The sequence below is a fragment of the Phyllostomus discolor genome, chromosome 5 (genome assembly GCF_004126475.2).
Source record: "Phyllostomus discolor isolate MPI-MPIP mPhyDis1 chromosome 5, mPhyDis1.pri.v3, whole genome shotgun sequence".
In the NCBI taxonomy this organism is placed as follows: domain Eukaryota; kingdom Metazoa; phylum Chordata; class Mammalia; order Chiroptera; family Phyllostomidae; genus Phyllostomus; species Phyllostomus discolor.
Genome location: NC_040907.2, coordinates 82,574,669 through 82,594,606, shown reverse-complemented (window position 1 = coordinate 82,594,606; position 19,938 = coordinate 82,574,669). Strand labels below are relative to the sequence as shown.

The 19,938-nt window shown below is 48.1% G+C and overlaps 2 protein-coding genes across 2 annotated transcripts in view; both read right to left on the bottom strand.

The window, feature by feature from the left end:
* The window catches only part of LOC118500483, a 53,052-nt gene extending 45,907 nt beyond the window's left edge, over nt 1–7,145 (bottom strand). The window contains 2 exon segments of the mRNA XM_036025090.1: nt 6,651–6,815; nt 6,984–7,145. Coding sequence (XP_035880983.1) covers nt 6,651–6,815; nt 6,984–7,145 — 327 coding nt within the window.
* The window catches only part of GFOD1 (glucose-fructose oxidoreductase domain containing 1), a 117,729-nt gene that overhangs the window by 85,684 nt on the left and 12,107 nt on the right, over nt 1–19,938 (bottom strand). The gene's annotated exons all lie outside the window — the stretch shown is intronic.

Sequence of the window (19,938 nt, the reverse complement as noted above, 5' to 3'; positions counted from 1 at the left end):
GTGACTACTTCTTTTAAAACCAACCAAACACATTTCCAATGCTACCCACCAGCTCCTTAGCAATGAGCAACAGTACAACTCCCATCCATGAGCATTCGCATCCTCACACTCACACATCACCCACAAAGCCCAAACTTCCCTCTTCACTGCGGGAGCCTACTGCTGGCATCCTCCACCTCCCACAGACAGAGGGCTGTTCATCAATCAGAGATGACAGCTGACAGCCAGAGACTGGTGCCAACACCTCCCAGTCCTCCTGTGGGCTCTGAGAGGGAGACAGAGGTAGCCCCACATGAGAGATCGGAGCAGGAGTCAGGGAGGAGGCCATGGAGGGTTCTTCAGAGCCCGAGACCTTGGCTTCATCCTCTGGCTTTCACTCATAGCAAACGTCTGGCTGCTGTGAAATGAAAAACCACAAATAGATTATAAATGCATTTGGATGAGATTTTATACCATCGGATACTGTGGCTCCTGCTAGAGTTTAGGATTTAGTCATCTGAGGCCCTCTGATCTAAATCTCTCTGCATGTGTGCCTGTCGCGCTGCAGCCCTGCACACGCGCCCCGCCACCCAAGGCTCCTGTCCCTGCAGGTGTCGAAGCAGAAGCATGTACCTCCTGAAAAATTCTGAGCTTGGCAGTGAGCAGGTACACCCAGAGAGGTACACGGGGGTCGGGTTTCTGACTCGATTCAAACTAAGTTTTATGCCCAGGGTTAGTTCTTCCAGAGGTCCCTATCACTAAATCACCTTAGTAATTCCAGACGCCCATCTGGGTTCTGTTTCCTGAGAGGAAGGCCAACCCGGCTCACAGAAGCCCTGGAGAACTGTCCGAGCAGGGGGGCTACCACGAGTGAGGAAGCCCCGTCACCCTGTCTCTGCTCTGAATCTGGTTGTAGAAATACCAGAGATGTGAGCACATGTTCTGTTTTAACATATCCTCACCCAAGGACATTTTTTTTTTCATTACTTTTAGAGAGAGAGGAATGGGAGAGAAAGAGAGAGGGAGAGAAACATGAATGTGAAAGAGAAACATCATTTGGTTGCCTTCCAAACACACCTTGACTGGTGGGATGGAACCGACAACCTTTCATTTTACGGGACAATGCTTCCACCAGCTGGGCCATGCCAGCCAGGGAGAACACGTTATTCTAAGGAGAAAATCCTCATGACATCTCACCAGAGACTGACAGATTGGCAGATTGATGGGAAATATCTGAAACTGCAGGCAAAGAGGGATCACTGAACCAAAACAGCAGCAAACCTGAAGTCTCCCTGCCCGTATGCAGCGCCCTGCACAAGCCATCTGACCTTCTGTTTGAGTCAAGGAAGCCCTGGCAGAAGAGCAATAACTGTAAGCCAAACTCAGCACGGACACCCACGCAAAGAGCCTCATTAGATCAGGAAGAGCGCAAAAGGTTAAATTGCCCATATCCTTCCTGCACGTCTGTGTTCATACACCCACCCGCCAGCACCTGGTAAGGGAGGGGAGACTGACTGACGCATCCCCACTGAATGCCCAGCTGAAGTTTAACATCTGCCTGGTTCGGCCTTTGTGGGCAGCGTTTTCCACAGGGAGGTCTGGGAAACCTCCCTCTAGTTTGGCTACTGCTAATTACTCTTAACACATTCCGGGCGTGGTTTAGATTCAGCAGGCCTGGCAGGCTGGGGACTCTCCCCATGGGTGCAGCACAGTGCTGGGGAAGCTCTCATCCCACGATGGACCTGGGTCTCAGAGGTGGCCCAAAGCACAGCCAGCCTACCTCACAGCAAGATCCCAAATGGTCGAGAGGAAGTGAGGCTTCTTACAGATTGTTTTAGCTTTTTAAAACATTTAATGAATCTTGTCTTTTGCCTATTTAAGTACAGGTTAATTGTAAACTACCCATTGTAGCCACCTCTAATCCTTTCTAGAATAAAGCAAGAATCTAAAAAAAATACATGGACAGATCTTGATGGCTCTCATGCTGCAGGTGATCAATCCTGAACAGGAGTTTAAGTCCTGATGTCTCATCTCCCAGAGCTGTGCTTCACAGGCTGGGGCACTGCACACCCTGCACACACACACAGGTGGACGGAAGCTTCCTAGGAATAAAAGCATTCATATTCAGACAATCAAACTCCCACCCTAGGTATGTGCACCCTGACCAGGGATCGAACTGGCAACCCTTTGGTGCACAGCACAACACTCCAGTCAACTGAGTCACCCAGCCAGGGCATCCCATGAATTACTGAAATAAGAACAAGAGAGCTCAATGAGACTTGACTACCCTGCAGAAGGGGTTGAGCTGTGCCCCTCCCCCACTCTGGAGTACCTGACAGGAGCTCAGGGAACCCTTTGCAAGAGCACTCATTCTGCTGACATGTGAGAGATCATTCTCACTCCTCCTTGTTCTCATGATAAATAGGTGACTTTAGTGGCCCACATGGGAAAAGCAAAGATGGGGCTTTCTACCATAAACATGAGGCAAACAGGCCACACGGCACAGTTTTGCAGATCAAAGCTGTATCTGCCCAACACAGAATGTACAAGACTGCAAGGGGAATTTAACTTTCCCAGACACGCACCCTCCTGCGGATCCTGAGTCAGAATTGCCAGAAGCAAAGGGGCACCTGCCAGGGGATTGAGAAGTGACCTGGACTTGCTGTAATTTTCCAGATTCTAAAATTAAAGAACAGTCTCTAAAACGTTCTACAACATGTCAGACTGTGCCATACAGAGAACAGGCACTCCATAAATGTTTGGGGATGATGATTAATAAGTCCACTACCTGCAGAGGGCCAACCGAGGAACTTGCCTCTCCCGTTCCACCAGCAGCACCCAGTATTGCAGGGTGGCAAGCACCCAAGAGTCTCCACCTTTAACAGGTCCCTTGTCCACCCTTACCCCAGGGCCCTCAGCAACCCTAAGTGAAAATGATGCAGAGAAAGGCACATGCCCAGGCAATGATGGAGCTGGGACTACAGCCAGGGTCTGGATAATGCCACACTTGATCCTTCTCCTGGGCCAGCAGCATTATTGATTATTGATGGAGGTCAGGTATTTCCCTCTAAGTGTTAGCAACCATCTATTACAAATTCCTGTGCTGAATATGATTCAGAGGAAGCGAGACATTCAGTGTAGTTCTAAACTGGACTCTAAGTTATGTTCTTTGGAAGTGGCTGTCTGCCTGTTCTGGCAAAAAAACAACCAACCATGGAGCTTTCACTGGCTCAGTTTTCAGAGTTCTTAAATCATTCACTTGGGCTACTTCAGCAACAGCCTTCAGTTGAAACCAAGAAGCATTCTCTATCCAGGCTCCAGCAGAGGTTCCAGATATGATTTCTGGAACTCAGACAGGGGTCAGACGATTTCACTGCTCCCCATCAGCCTATCCCATCCTGCAAGCCTAGAGGTCTCAGCTCATCCATAAGGATGTCTGAACTCAGCACAACTAAAAGCCAAATCTAATGGATTGTCTCCCAGTCCCTTGGACCTGCTTTCCTTTTCCATGTATTTAAAAACTTTCTTTGTATTATATATCATCTTATAAACCATTTCCAAACTCCTTTGAAATAAAGGTATAACCCATAATGCTCCCCACTGAACTCCTAAGGTGATTTGGTATGATGAAGTCAGACTGATCTTGACTCCAGTCCCAGGCCCTCCTGATTGGCTGTATGATCTTCACTGAGCGACCTAAACTCTCTGCGCCCCATGTCCCACCTCTATAAAAAGGTGGGGATCCCTGCAGCACAGGAGAGTTGTGAGGATAACAATGAGATGACACAAAACTGCTCCGTGGGGGTGGTACTGTCCCAGTTGTTATCACTAAGGCAGCCAGGAAAGATCCCACTGCCCCTCAGACCAAAGAAGTGAACTGAGAGGGAGATGAGGGAGCATTTCTGAGGTGACTTCCTGTACAAGGATATATGGGGTAGTGGGAAGAAAAGCCCAAGAGACACAGATGGTGGGAACCAATAGGTTAGAGAACAGTGTTTCGTTCATCAAAGGCAAGATGGACAGGAGGGAGAAAGAGACATGCAGGGAAGATCCAGAGACTTTTGTCACATTTTACCAATTGCCATGGGTTCAACTGTGTCCCTCCAAAAGATGTTGAGGTCCTAACCTCTAGTACCTCGCAACATAACCTTATTTGAAAATAGGGTCCCTGCTGATGTTCAAGTTAAGATGAGGCCATTAGGTTCAAGCCATAATCCAGTATGACTGGTGTCTTTATAAAAAGGGAAATTTGCAGACAGGCACGTGCACAGGGAGAGGTCACGTGGAGATGAAGACAGAGATCTGAGTGATGCACCTACAAGCGAAGCACACCAAGATGGCCAGCAAACCACCAGAAGCGGGAGACAACAGATTTCCCCTCACAGCCCTCGGAAGGACCAACCCTGGTGACACCCACCCTCTAGGACTGTGAGACAACAAATTTCAGTGGTTTAAGCCACCTGTTTTGTGGTATTTTGTCACAGCAATCCAGGAAACTAACACACCAATCGAGGGGAGACCTTTATTATTATATATGATTGTTGTTGTTATATTTTCACACTTTCGGCCATGAGGGCAACACCCCCTCACCTTCACCACTGCCACACCGACATCGCTGTCTAGATTTCTGTAGCTCTCTTATATTGTCAGTGTGCTTCCCCCAGTGTCGCAGCTCACACTTTGTACCAAGTTACAAGGCCCGAACACGTCCTCACCACTCACAGACTCGGTCCTGAAACACCCCTCCACTCCCTCCTATGCTCAGCTCTCTGAAGCACTGCCTGGTCGGTCTGTTCCTGTTTGCCTCCCTCAGGGCCCAGGACAATGTCATCCTGGCGCCACCTCTGTCAGCAGCAACGGTCTCACAGATCCTGTTCCCTCTGAACTCACATGTGGAATCCAGACAATGTGCTCCTCTAAGAGGAAAAATCAAGTTCAGATAACAACTGATTCTGGCAGTGACCCTCATGTCTCTAAAGAACATGCCTACAGCCCTGGCCAGTATGGCTCCGTTGGTTGGGCATCATCCTGTGCACCAAAAGGTCACGGGTTCAGTCCCCGGTCAGGGCACATAGAGGGGACAACCAATCGTTGTTTCTCACATCAATGTCTCTCCCTCTCCCTCTCTCACTCCCTTCCTCTGTGTCTAAAATCAATTAACATATCCTCAAATGAGGATTTAAAAAAAGAGTATGTCTACATCTCTGATTGAGAGGTCCTCTATCCACTTCCTTCTGTGGTAGATGAGGATTCGGTTCACTTGTGGTCACACCATTTTATCCCCTCTAAAAAATGCTTCAAAAAGTTTAACTATATACTTGAGAGGGAAGTTTGAAAACACACCCACGAACTCCTTGATGTTCTCATCTAGAGGGGCAATACATTCCCCCTTCCCTGAGCCTGAGGTCCTTTATATCACATCAACGCATAAACCCAGGCAGGAGTGACTGCACCACCTCAGATCCTTAGTTAGAAAAAGCCACAGAGAAGCATCTACTTTGGGGATGCTCACTCTGGGAGCCTCTGGCCACTATGTCAAGTCCCGCTTCCCCTAAAATCCCTTGTTTTGATGAGAGAGAAAGTGGTGGGGAGCCGAGGAGCCCCAGCTGTTCCAGCACCCAGTGGATCTCACCCTCCCGGCTCAGGTACCAGACAGATGTGTACAGAACCTTCAAGAAGATGCCAGGCCCAGCCACCCTCTGTCTGCAATAGCTGTGTCTATTCAACCTCCAGGTGGGTGAGCAAAACAAATGATTGGTATTGTCTTAAAGCTGAAGTTTCAGAGAGGTGTGTCCCAGCTCTAGATCATCAGAACCACTGGTATGCTCACTTCTTGTCCATCGGCAACACGCACAGTAGTCCCCATGGGAAGGAAGCTTGTTCCTCCCTCAGCTCTCTGCTCTCCTGCACCTCCCTAACGCTGCCATCCATGTGACCACTTTTCCAGTGTCCGTGTTTACCACATCCCACTCTGTGCAGGCGCCACAGTGAGTCCCACCATATCCGACACCTCCAGGCTCCAGGGCACTGCCTCCCAAGGGCCTTCCAAACACAAGGCTGCCTGGGTCAGTCCTCGCTGCCCACCCGGAGGAGAACATTCTGCTCCTCGTGTTGGTGTCAAGGCCCTTTGCTGTTCTGTTTCTCCTGCTGAGTTCAGGACCTGAGCCTGAGCTCAGGGTACCCAGGGCCCTTCCCTGGACACACCCCACCCCACCCTGCTGCTGCCCAGCAGCTCACACTGCCTTCTTGCCAGGAAAGCCCTCCCTGCTAACATCTCCTGCTCAGACTTCTCCTGTCCCCTCCTCTAGGGCCCCGTAGCAGCTATTCTGGGCTCGCACAGCCTGGTACTCTCTATCACAGCATTTCCCCAAGGGACGTAAACTCCTTGAGGGCAGTGAGCCCAAGTCACTGTGCTTCTAATAGACTCAAAATAAAGGACCTGCTGATTCCTGCTGAGCCCAACCTCAGTTGTCCCAGTGGGCCTTCCACAGGCCAAAATGAGTCACATTGATGGAGAGTATTCAAAGAAGAAAAAGGGCAATTGGATCAATCCTAAGGCTGGCACCAGAATCTGCTTGGTTTTCATTTCCCTCATCTTGTGGCGATGGGCACCAACGACCCCCATGTCTATGGGCACTGAGATGTCAATAGCACACAGGAGTCACACATACCCTGGGGCACAGGGTCACCTTGAGCTGCTCATGCCTGAAGTGGAAGTCGGGAGGCAGCTCAGCAGAGCAGTACGAGAAGCCAATGGCACGTTCACAGTTGACTCCAACAGTCTTTGTTTTGTTGTGTTTTTGTATAACGTCTATTTCTGATCTCCTAACTCGACCCTTTGGAAGCAGGAAGCCCATCTCATCATGCTTTGAATCCCCTTTACAGCCTCTGGCCAAGTGTCTTGTCCAAGGTGGGCCCTCCATCGCTGCTGCTCTGGTGATGACCACGGGCAGCCCTCAGCCCCCCAGGCTTGCTCTTCCTGGTGTCACTGAATGGAGCCTCACCGAGGGCTTCTGCCCTCCCTGGCCTGGCCCTGTGCAGACCCCTGCCATGCTGCCATCAGGAACACCCTGGTCTCCCGAGTCAGCTGCCACAGCTGCGATTGCTCCAGTGCAGCCTCGGGTGGCTAATGAGCCACAGCAGCTTTCCCTTGTTTTTCCATCCATGGTCAGCTCACGCCCGCCAGGGCAGGGCGGTACCACTCTGCCCTCACACTACCCATTCCTCCTTTGGCAGCTGTTTCCTGTCAGCTGAATCTGCGAATGGTGCGCTGTTGTTTTTTTTTTCCCTTTATCAGGTCTGTATGGGGTACACCCTCTCCCTCACCATGAATTCCTCCTCTGGCTTCAGAGAGAAGGAGACTCCTTCTCCATCATTCCACCTCACCTTATCTCAGCTCTTCCCAGAAAACACACAGCTTCCACCAAGAAAGCCAGCAAGTGGAGGACCTGCCTCCCACCTCTTGGAGTTATGAGCTCTGAGGATGCTAACACGTGCCTCATGGACCACCTGCGAGTACCAAGGATGGGTCATCAATACCCTGGGCATCGCAGGCCACCTTCTGCTTGTCAGGCCTGAAGCTGAGAGGAAGTGCAGCAGCTTAACAGCCTGATGGCAGGTTCAGGTTCTGATGCTGTGTAACACTGGGCGAGTTACTTCACCTCTCTGTTTCTCCATGTGTAAATGAAGCTTATTACTTCCTCAGAGCGTGGTGGTAAGAATTAAGTGAAATTCCTGGTGCATGACACATACTGCACTTTCAATAAAAGGGGCTGCTTTTATGTGTAGGGGGAGCGGACATGGCTTATCTTGAATGCTATCATTGCACTGGCTTTAAAACTCTCATTACCTACTCACAGAGAAAACCAGAAGTAAACCAGATAAATGCTCCCAGCAGCCTGGAGCCATTTAATTCCAATGGGAACTGGTGATATTGTTCCCAATTTCTACATGTCATGATTTAGGGCTCTCTCTGGGATTTCTGTCCCTCTTTTTACCCCTCCCATCTGAGCCAAAATAAATGGGCAGAACACCTCAGATCACTTCCAGGCTCAGCACAAATCAGCGGGCTGGGAGCTTCCCATGCATCTCACCTTCAGTCCTCGAAACTGTGAGAGCCTGGGAGAAGAAATCATTTTCTGAAACTAAAATAAGCTGAGGTGTGTGTTCTGCCAAAGCCCACCTCATCAAGGTTGACCAGAACTTTCTGGAAAGTGAGAAAGACATCACCTCCCCGACCCCATTCTTTCCTGGGTCCCTTAATTTTTCTAGCAGGGCCTTGAGGTCTATTAAATCATGGGCTTTTTCCAGTTCCAACTCCTAAAATTTAAACAAAGTCTGTCCTCCAAACCTCAACCGTACTCACGAGCTTTGCACACCATCAACAACAGAAACAAACCAAACCCACCCTGAGGGCAACCTGTGCACCCAAATCTGCACCGCCATCTTCCTTTCCGTTGTTACACCTGCCTAGACAGAGGCGTCCTCTACTCAGGTCTGAGGGAAGCAAAGCACCTCACGTTCAGGTTGCAAATGCCACCCAAGGAGTGCAGCAAGTCCGTGAGGACAGGCTGCTAAGATTTCATTAAGCAGAAAGCAGCTCTCTTTTCAAAATGTGAAGTCACACAGGTGAGCAATTAAGCCACTGAAAGGGAAGAAGGGAAAGGTTTCCTAAGGGTAATTTAAAAATGCAAAGCACTGTTATCTGTAAAACCGCCCAGGGCACTTAATTAACCATATGCCCCAGGTAGGCATTAAGCCTGGTCTCCTAACCCCCAGAACCCAGAAAGGTGAAACTGAGTCCAGCTTCCCAGACAACAGATGCTGTACCACTGTACTGGAGGCCTGGGGCGTGGCTCAGGGGTGTGTGTGGTGGGGGGACTCTCTTCCAGACAGGTAATTAGCAGCAGGAGAAGGGCAGCGCCCCAGACCTGTGCTTCCACCACACGGGCCACTGGCCACCTGCAGCTGCTTATTTTTATTAATTAAAACAGAACAGAACTTAACATTCAGTTCCTCATTAGCCACATGTGGCTACTTAAATTTAAATTAATTAAAATGGAATAAAACTTAAAATTCAGTTCATTTGCACCGGCCACATCTCACAGCTACACGAGGCCTGCAGTTCCCACACTGGACAGCGCAGAACAGGCCGTTTCCATCACTATAGGAAGTCCTGCTGGACACACTGCTTCAGGCTACGAGACTCTCCAAGTTCTTTCCTTGCTAGCAGGATTTGGGTTTCATTTTTACGGCACATATCTGACTACCAAGCATTGTGAAATCAGTTCAGTGGGACAAGACCAGCTTTTCTTCTTCTTGATGAAACAGAAGGTAATAGCATAGTGCATCGTGTGCCAATGCAATAAAAATTTCAGGTCATAAAACATTTTCAATGTTATGCAGTTTTATGTATACACACACAGCTGTACATTTATAGTTATATATCTACTGGGCCACAACATACAATGTATTTCTTCCTGTGGCTCAGGGTGAGAAGTTAGATCCCCTGCACTACGGCAGGTCCTTGTCTACAGATATTGGGGTGCTCCTGCCCCCACTCATCTTCTCCTTTTCGGGATGACTCAAATCACGAGGGCATGAGGCAGAGCGTCTGCTGCACAGAACCACACGCGGGTTTCCCTCCAGCCCCGATTCTGCCTGTGTGCTCTTCCCTGGGCACAGAGCCAGGCCACCGGGAGGGTCCACACACTTGCCTGGGCTCCAGCGCCTGCATGGGCAAGGGCCAGAGAGAGGTGGACAGACAGCCCCACGGCTGAGCCCACGCCCATATTATGGCTTGCAAAGTCCGGCCCCTCTACATTTACAGCAGAATAAAACTTGTCGGAACATCACCAGTGAAGAATGAGAAGTGCCCAGAAGTCATTCTTGCTCCCTGGGATCACAGCTCCTTCCACTCCAGCTATAGTCCTACAGTTCACCAAGGCCAGTTCAGATAGAAACTGTTCAGAAAGGAACTGGAAAACCATCTCCCTCATTGTGACGGTTCATTTCTGTGTCAACGTCACCCAGGTATTTGGTCAAACGATATTCTAGATGTTACTGTGAAAGCATTTTTTCAGTAAAGCAGATTATTCTCTATAATGGGGGATGGGGCTTCATCTCCTGAGTTGAAGATCTGAATAGAAAAAGAGTGCTCTCCCCCAAAGAAGAGGGGATTCTGCCAACAGACGGCCTTCGCACTTGAACTGCAACACCGACGCTTCCCTGGGTCTCCAGCCTGCTGTCCTACCCTGCCGATCTCAGTGTCCACAACTGCATAAACCAGTTTCTTAAAGTTAATATCTGTCTACCCACCACTGCCCCCCCACCCCACACACACATCCTATTGGTCGTGTTTCTCTGGAGAACCAGAAGTTTCCCCAACTAATACACAATCAGATTCTACCCAAAGAAGGCTTTCTCATTGTTCAAGAGTCTCTCCAGTGCCACCTCCTCTGTGCAGCAAGCCCTGATTTCCTTTCCCAGCATAACTGCTCCTTCTATGTTCGTTTCTGCACTACAGTGCTTATGCCACATTTCTGCAAACAGAATTGTGCCTTATACCATGGCTCATATTTTGATGTTAAACATTGTTACTCAAAGCTTGATCTCTGAACCAGCAGCATCAGCACCCCTGGAAACTTGTTAGAAATGCAGAATCTCAAGCTCCACCCAGACCTGTGGACTCCAAATTTCCTTTTTAACAAGATGTTCAGGTGATTCAGATCACATTAAAGTGAGAAGCACTCTTTTAAACAAAGCTTCTCAACTTTGAGGAGCTTTTAAAAATACCAACGCCTAATTCCTATCCTTAGACAGTCTTACGATACTGCTCTGTGGTGCAGCCTGGACATCAGGGCATTTAGATCCTTCCCAGTGGCTCCTAGTGCGCAGCCAAGCTTGAGGACCACTGTAAATGAACCCCTCATTTTTAAAGAGGAATTGAGGCCAGTGATGTTAAGAGGCTGTGTTAGGCCACAGAGTAAGTATCAAGAACAGGACCCCACAAAGCCTTCCTGTCTCCCTAAAAATGTTAGGGTGAAAGAAAAAGATCCGTACGCACTGTCAGCAGATGTAAAACAAAACCTGGGTCATCCAATACCCATCTGACGCAGGACACCTCACCACACCAAGTGCATCCTCTGTAAAGAGCCCACGGGATTCTCTATGAACACAGAGAACTGCCGAGTTTAGACAGGGTCTCAGGAACCCGTCCCATTTACAGTGACTGTGAAACACCGAAACCAAGTGTAAACTAGGGCTGGGAACGACAGGAGCCACCCCAGTCTAGGGTGACCCAAAACGTCCCTCAGACACAGGCACTGCCTCAATCAGCTCCTTCATTCTCGGCTGATCCTCAAGTCTTTGCTTGCACAACTCTGTGGAAGGTACCAGGTGACATTATTGGGCCTTCTTAGTGTTGCCAGGTGCTGCGGCTTGTCCATTTGAGTTGGAAGACAGGGAAAAATGATGGGCGAAGTAAATAGTTACTTTCCTTTCAAGACCCCCTCTGGGTTTTGTCTTTATGCCAGCCCGTGAAGTCCTCTCACTCCGCTGCTGGGTGGTGATCAGTAACTACGAGCTTCCCACCCACAGTTTATTCACGTCATGTGCTCTTCCTTTTAGGATGGGCGACCGCGTGCAGAGGGGGCCCGTCTTGGGCGGACACCGGCATGAAGAGTGGCTGCACCCAGCCAATTACTCAAGTGTGACAGGGCACAATGTTCTCTATTGTCTCCTTCCTTTTGGCCTCCTATCAACTGTCCCCCCTGCCCGCCCCCCCACCCCCCCCTACAATTCTGGCCTGGAGTTGTTTGGAATGATTGTCCCTTTAATCTGCTGCTGACAGTACAGTATCTTCTTGGGCAAAACTAAATCTTTCCTTAGGGTAATGGAGAACCATCTGTTTAATGGGGCACCTGCAGAAAAAGCTAACCCCAAACACCCACTGTCATGATAAGTTTGTGCCCAGAAATTATACCAAACACCACTGAATTCCTACTCGACAGCTGGTAGTAGCAACTACCCACATAGGTGTGTTCTCAGTAGTGACAGTAAAGGGGAGAAAACACACACCATCAAGGGCACAATGCATGTAGGCAGGCACACACACCCATATACATGTATATACACATGTTTACACACACAGGTGCACACACTCACACACACTCTGTTGGCAAGCAGCTTTCCTTCCCCCTTTGTCACATGACCTATACCACTTTGTTCCCGGAATGCATGTGTTGTATCCCTTGAAAATAAAAGGAAGGCTATCCCCTGTTATAAAGGAGAGCTGTGTGTGTTTGTGCAACAGATTTTAAAAAATATACCCTGGCTGGGTGGCTCAGTTGGTTGGAGCATTATCCTGTGCACCAAAAGGTTGCATGTTCAATTCCCAGTCAGGACACATACCAATGCTGTGGGTTTGATCTCCAGTCAAGGCAGACACCGGAGAAAACTGATCAATGTTTCTCTCACTCATCAATGTTTCTCTCTCTCTCTCTTTTACTCTCTCTAAAACCAATGAAAACATATCCTCAGGTGAGGATTAAAAAACCAAACAAATAAACAAACGAACCAAAAAAAGGTGATTAGCCCTGGCCAGTGTGGCTCAGTTGGCTAGGCGTCATCTACAGACCACTAAAAGTTCATGGGTTCAGTTCCTGGTCAGGGCATGTTCCTGGGTTGCAGGTTCTGTGCCCAGTTGGGGTGTATATGAGAGGCAGCAGATCGATGTTTCTCTCTCACATCGGTATTTCTCTCCCTAAGTCCCTTCCTTCCCCTCCCTTTGGAATCAATAAAAGAAAAAAACAAAACAAGACCAAGCTGATCAACCAGTTGACAGCAAGGAATGGTAATAAAACAGCACTTAAAAATATTTACCAAACCAAATAATTTTGCCCAGTCCGCGTGAAGCTTTTAAAGTGAGTTATTGGAGTAGCCATACAAAGTGGGCACTGGCAGGGACTCATAAACCCACTCCGGTGCCTACATTTTATGGGTAAGGAAATGAAAGTCTAGAGAGGTGAGGTCACTTGCCCAAGGCCACACATCTAATTAGTTGTCGTGTTGGGACAAGAACCGCTTGTCCAGGCTCCCAGGCTAACACCCTGTGGCAGCCCCACGTCACCATCCCCACAGTCAGAAAGCAACTCCAGCAGAGGGTGATGACTTTTCTCGGAATGAGGGTTCTGAAGCTGCTCACCATCTACACCAGCACAGGTTTGGCTGAAAAGAAAACTCCTTGCAAAGAAAAGCAGAAATGAAAGCTGGAAGTTTTACAGATGCACCACCATCTCTTTGGAAGGCTGAAACCAACAAGAATGTCTCTCCCCACCACGGAGCACGTTCGGGCAGCAGGGGAAAGATGGGACCTCACCAGCCCTACTTAGTGGCATCTGGGTTCTGGCCATACAAGGTTAGAATTACAGAGAAATTACCCTATGACTAAGAACGTAGAGCTTGTCCCCAAACTCAGAGACACATCTAAGTACCCTCCTGAACAACAGTAGAGATTTTGGATCTTCATACACCCACTTCCACTTTCTGGAAGAACACCTTTTCCCTTCAGCCAATGCCAGACCAACTTTTGTTTCATCATAAACATCTATAGGTGCCTGGGGACAGTTTTCCCAGGTTCAGAGCATCACAGAATGTAAGAACTGGAGAATCACCCCAACCAAACAATTTTTCCCATGTTACTGTCTCATTCTTTTGAAAAATAAATTTATTTTCATCATGATCATATTTTTAAACCTTGAAAATTTAGAGATGCCAAAAACCCAAATCCTACAACCATACTAACCATTAGTAGTATCTGGGCTTGTTACCCATCAGATTTTAATATTCTAGGCTTGTATGCTTGCTTTAAACAAGGATATCATAATATACAAATACTTCTGAATCCTCTTTCTTTACCTATAATTATATCATTAAAGATCCCTATATTGTTGAAGTCTTCCTACACTCAGTTCCAATGGCTATTGATTACTAAATTAACCAACAGTATTTACTATATTCACCTAACCATTTCCCTACCATGGACCATTTGTGCTTATTTCCAGTGCTTCGGAAATATAAATAAGGTTTCATTGGACACTGTTGTGTATTTCCACAATTATTATTTGAGGTTATTCCCATAGGAGAGCTTCCCAGAAGCCAGCCTCTCCATTTTCCTCATCATTAGAGAAACACAAGCCCTAAATGATTAAATATCTGAGAAGGGAAAAAGGTGCCCTCTCTAGAGTCCTGGGTTTGGTCCTGACTCCGTTCTCAAGGGTCGGCTGTGTGAACACCAACAGGCCACTCAGCTCCTCTGAGACTCAGTTTCCCTCAGGCAATGGGGACAAGTCCCTCCAAGGCCTGTCACGACATTCTGATCGCCAGGAGTATTCTTTTCACTACTCACACACTCCTCCACGAGATGCCAAATCATTCAATCTTCTACTTCTGTTTTTCACATCAGCTGCTTTCCAGCTCAGGAAAATAACTTAGTCAAAGCTTGCCGTGGGGCCGGATTTGTTTAAGCGTGTGGGGGCTGTGTGGATCAGGTCCAGGGCATGCAAATCATGGCAGCGGTCTCTAGTCCAGGGCACTGCTTTCGGAATCCAGGTCAGCCGTGGCATTCAACAGACCTTGCCTCATACCTGGGAGTGTTGACCACAGCACACCGTGACAATGATAAACACACACAGGCCTGCAACTGGGGACTTCCCGGAATTCAGTCATTGGGGGGAGGGATCTGGCCTCTGGCTCCTGTCATAGTTCTCCAGGAGAGTAGAGAGGCCCCTGTCACATCCCTAATAGATCCCTGCAGGTAAGAACGCTGCACTCAGCCCAGAGCACACCAGAACAAAGGAAGCGAGGCAGCATTACTGCTGTCTTTACCTGAAACACACCGGAGTTTGACATTTATTGTTGGCCTTTAAAAAATGAGTTACAATCAGCAAAGAAGGGAAGGTAATTAAGTGATATTTTCTCAATCTTTCAACATCCTGTTTGAAGAGTGCAGTTCCCTGTGCTGCTGCCTCCTCAGTTAAGGAATTAGGTGATGAGAGCGCCATTCAGTCATTTCCCCCTTTTCAGATGTCGTCTGCGACCATCCTACGGCCTTTGCACAGTCACAAAGGAGAGCAAAACCGCACCACAGATTGGCAGCACGTTGTGAGGGCAAACACGCAAGCTTTACCGTCGGGCACACCCAGGTCAAATTTGACTGCACTTCTTTTCATCTGGATGAACCTGACAAAATACCCAATTTTGCAGAATCTAAGACACCACTGTAAAGAGCTATGATTATTTTACTTACTAACAAGAAAGAAAAGTCTCTCCCAATTAAACAATGAAATGACATTACCTATAAGACACAGCCCTATTTTAGATTATAAAGTATATGAGAAAAAGTCTTAGAATGATATGTGACATTCAACCTCTCTACAGTTAAATTTCTCAGTGGGAAGACAGAGATGCTACAAGCCCACCTTAAAGGGCGGCTGCGAGGTGGGAGTCAGTGACATGGAACCACACCTGGCTCTGGGCCGGGCCCACAGTAAATTGTCCTAAATATTAGTTCTTCTCATTTCCAAAGTGATGGGGGTAGGCTCTGGATAGATTATAAGGCCTTTCAGAGTAGATATCAGATTTTATACACCTTTGACCTCTTCTCACCTCCCATGACCTAGAATATTGCCACACACATTGTAGGAACTCAATAAGTGGACAATGAATATAAATAAATGAGTTGAAAACTGACAAATACCCAAGCAGGGACCCCTTATTGAAGGATGTGGCCCGTGAAACTCCACTGGCTTCCCCAGCCCTGGGGGCGATGCGCACAGCTAGCACTGCCATCCTGGGTCATCGGGGCTGCAAAGGAGAAAAGCAAGTATCAGCTGCTCAGGGCACATCCCCCGTGGAATCCCCGATGCACGCAGGCTGTGGATGGCGGCCCACTGCACTTGAGTAAACACAAGTAGCTACGTCTCTGTCTCAGCTCCACAGACAAATGCAGCATTGTGGTACACCTGGGCCTCCTGGGGAAAGCCAGGCTGCCTCTGTGCCCTAGATATGAAAGGCTGTGCATATCAAGTCAGGCCAGCTACATCCCCATGGGCTCTAAACCTGTCCCCCAGGACTCTCTGAGAGTGTTATTGTGTGGCCTAAACAAATGCCCCGCGTGGGTGGTGCTGGAAGGAACAGAAGTTCAGACAAACAGAACCATGAGGCGTTTTCCCCGGTCAGTGTTTATACCTGCTGCTGTGCTCCCCTCTGGTGCCCCTGCTCTACTGGAAAAGGGGAAGAGACAAAGCAGGGAAAGAATCTCATTTTCCACCACCCACTTTTGACTATTCCTGTTCATGGAGGAGACAAGAGGAGAAGCCAATGACAAATTTAAATAACAAGTAATCTAAGATCCTTACTTTGCCCTTGACTTCAGTCAAGAGACATCTTCCCGGAGACACACTTAGGCTGTATGTCACATCCTCACAAATGCACACTCACCTCTCCGTCTAAGCTCCCATTGGCTGGAATTTCACATTCCCGGTTCCCTAAGGAATGCTCATACAAAGGGATATTGCTTTTGGGAAGTGAATGAGACTTCAAGGGGGAAAAAAGCAATAGCAATTAAGAATGTAGCAAATTACCTATTTGTCGAGCCTTTCCCCTCGGATGAAGGGGTGGGGAGGAGTGGAGGAGGGATTCAGTCAGAAATCTCTGTTCCCTGAGTCACACATGTGTGGAAATGGGGTAGAAAGGGACCTTCCTGGGAAGTCAGTCTTCCCTCGGGAACTGGCTGGCAGGTGTTCCCTCGGCTTCACAAGGGACTCAGAAGCCTGCATCTAGCCCCTTCCCACCACTGCTCTTCTTTGCTTCTCTGTGCTTTAGGCCCCAGAAGGAAAGCCTCGCCACTTTGCTGAGAGGGCGGAGGAACGGGTTCCTAGAGCGAGGCTGCATTCCTGCCCTGGCGTCGCTCGGCCTCAGCCTCCTGGGTGCCTTCTGCTACCAAAAGTACCTGTGATGACCCCCAGGTGGGCAGGGGTGTCATTTATCTCTTGTTCTTTCAACATCTAATGGGGATTTTAGGAAACTTTCCACAGCACATCTCCTTCCTAATAATAATAAATAGTCATGACCATACCTCATTAAACCCCTCCCCATTACTTCTCACACACCAGCAAACACTGTGTAGATGCTCTATCATCCTGTACCTGGGGGAAAACAAAACACACCCAGAAGTTCTAAATTCTCAAAAACCCGCATTTAGGTTAAGCATAAATAACCGCTGTGTTCGCTGTTGAATCCCCAGCCTCACGGTCAGTGCTGAGTGATAGAACTTTCCACGACAATGCAAATGTTCTGTGCTGCTCTGTCCGAGATGCACCCACCAGCCAGCTGCATGTGGCCTTGGACCACTTGAAATGTGGCTACGGTAACTGAGAACCTGCATTCTTTTTTTTTTTATAGTTTTAATTTATGTAAATCTAAAGAGGCACATAGGGCTAAGGGCTACCGTATAGTGAAGCACAGATCCAGAGAGGGCCTGATACATGCACAGCTGGTGCCAGTAAATATTTGCTCAGGGGAGGAAGGAATGGATGGTGGCTGCTCACCATTACTAGGTCCGGGTTAAACAGGACCCTCATGTTTATTGAACCCTCACTTTAAACAAATCTCTGTTTAATTCAACAACCTTCTGAGCTAAGTACTTTTATGATCTCTGTTTTGAGATGAAGAAACTGAGGCTCTGAAGAGTCATGTAGAGAACCCACAGCCACACAGAATGCAGCAAAGGCACAACGCAGCCCCGGCAGTGCGATGAGGCAGAACTTACGGCCGGTCAACTTTGCCACTGATGAAAAAAGTGCCTCGCTTTATTTTCTGCAGGGTGACACCAAATTCAACAAGGAAATTTTCCATTTGAAATAGAGCAGTAAAGATACCAGTGTGTCATGTTGGGAAGCTTTTAGAAGCCTGGCCACTGTACTCACTGACCTATCAAGGCTGTGTTCACTGACCACTGGATCCCAAGTCAAGAACTAACTATTCATTCCATCACTCTGGCCGTCCCCTGAAACCCCCTCCAGGACGGCAGAGGACTGGGCAGCAGCCTCCCAGTCTCCATGAGCTGTCGCCTCCTAATGTTGACAAGCATGTCCACATGTGATGCCCTGAGTGTCCTTGTCCAAGAAGATCCTTTCATCCAACATTGACCCTTGGACCATTAGGGACTCGCCCATATAACAAAGGCATAGGAGTTTCCACCACCATCCGGCAGGAACACAAAACCAGGAACTGAGTGAGGCCAGCTCACCCTCTCCTCGGCTGACCCTGCTCTCCACCAGAGCCTGCCCCTGCCTCCATCCCACAGGAAGCGGACTCGATTTTTGCACCTCTTTTCACACCTTAAGACTGCTTTGTGGGCTCCTCTCAATGGGGTTCTTTCCAACAACCCTGCAAGCTGTTTGCTTTGCCTGCCCCAGAGCTGTGCCCTCTGTGCCAGTCACCATGGGGACCTAAGGGGGAGAAAGATGCAAGTGGAACTATGGCTGATGGAGGAAGTGGGGAGGGGATTGCTGAGGAAAGAATTTTTTAAATTTTCATAAGAAAAATTATTCATCATTTTGGACATTCTTAAGCCACTCTAACTTTGTCCTAGGTGGCCGACCATAGGAAACAATTTTCTTCAGTGTTGCTACAGAACCAGATGGTTCCTTTGAGAGGATTTTTCATCACAGAGCCTTCCACATCCTGTTTCTCAGGTATGAAATCCTACCCCCTCTGCATCCAGTTTTAGCCCAACCTCCTCCAAAATGTCTTCCTGGGCCATTCCAGCTCTCAGGAATTCCTCTGTCCTCAGGTATCAGGTAGCATCCATTATCTGCAAGGCCACCTCCGCAGGGACCCTCGCTGAGGGCACTGGGGACCAGTGTGGCCTTTCCTCACAGGCCCTACACACGTTATCTCTAACCTCACACTCAAGTTCCCCACTCGGCAAAACAAAAGCTCAGCAGTGAACTAGATGCAGCCCTTCTGGAAGACAACTTAGCAAGCACTCACCACGAGTAGGGAAGCCCTTCAGGTCTCAGCACTCTGCTGCAGGCCCCCATGCACACTAACAGCACCCGTATGAGGGGCGTTTTGTTCAAACAGTTGCTCTGGTTTTTTCCGTTTGTTTTAGTGCCCTTTGCAGACTGGCCCTGGGCAACTGGTTACTCAGGCGGTTGACCCTTAATTCAACACTGACATTTTTGGGTTACTCAACTGTCTTAAGCAAACACTTCCTGGCACTGCAATATAATGATTCATTCTGTACTTAATCATATATTTTGCTGCATTGTTGTTGTGTTTGTGAATGCTTATCTTTTCTCAAAGACAAAGATCCTATCTTACTATCTGGGGTATTTCCCACCACAGTTAATATCGTGCTACAAGCATTCAAAAGTGTTTATTAAATAAAAACAAATTTTTAAAAAAAGAGAAACACTCTTCAGACACTGTGCCAAATACGGGACTACAAGGTCCTGGAGCATCTCTGATCATCTTCAAGCTGGAAGTGTCCCTCAGAGAACGCTCAGCAGCAAATCGTCAAGCCCTGGGCCACGCTGGAGCCCAGTCAGGGGCATCCGCTCACATGGTCATCTCGCTCTTTTAAATAATGCACCACTTCAGTGAGTAGCTGGCAAAGCTAATTCCATTTGGCTTGGGGAATTATTTCAACTGTATCTAATTCCAAGCTCAAAAACAAAGGAAAAGATTTCAAAACCAGAAATCTCTACCCCTAACATAACAACATAACAAATCACAAAACCAATGCTTACAACTCGATAATAAGAAAAACAACCTAATTTAAAAATGGTCGAGAGATTTAAATAGACATTTTACCAAAGATATATGACTAGCTAATAAGCACCTGAAAAGGTGTTCAACATCATTAGTCATTAGGGAAATGCAAATCAGAAT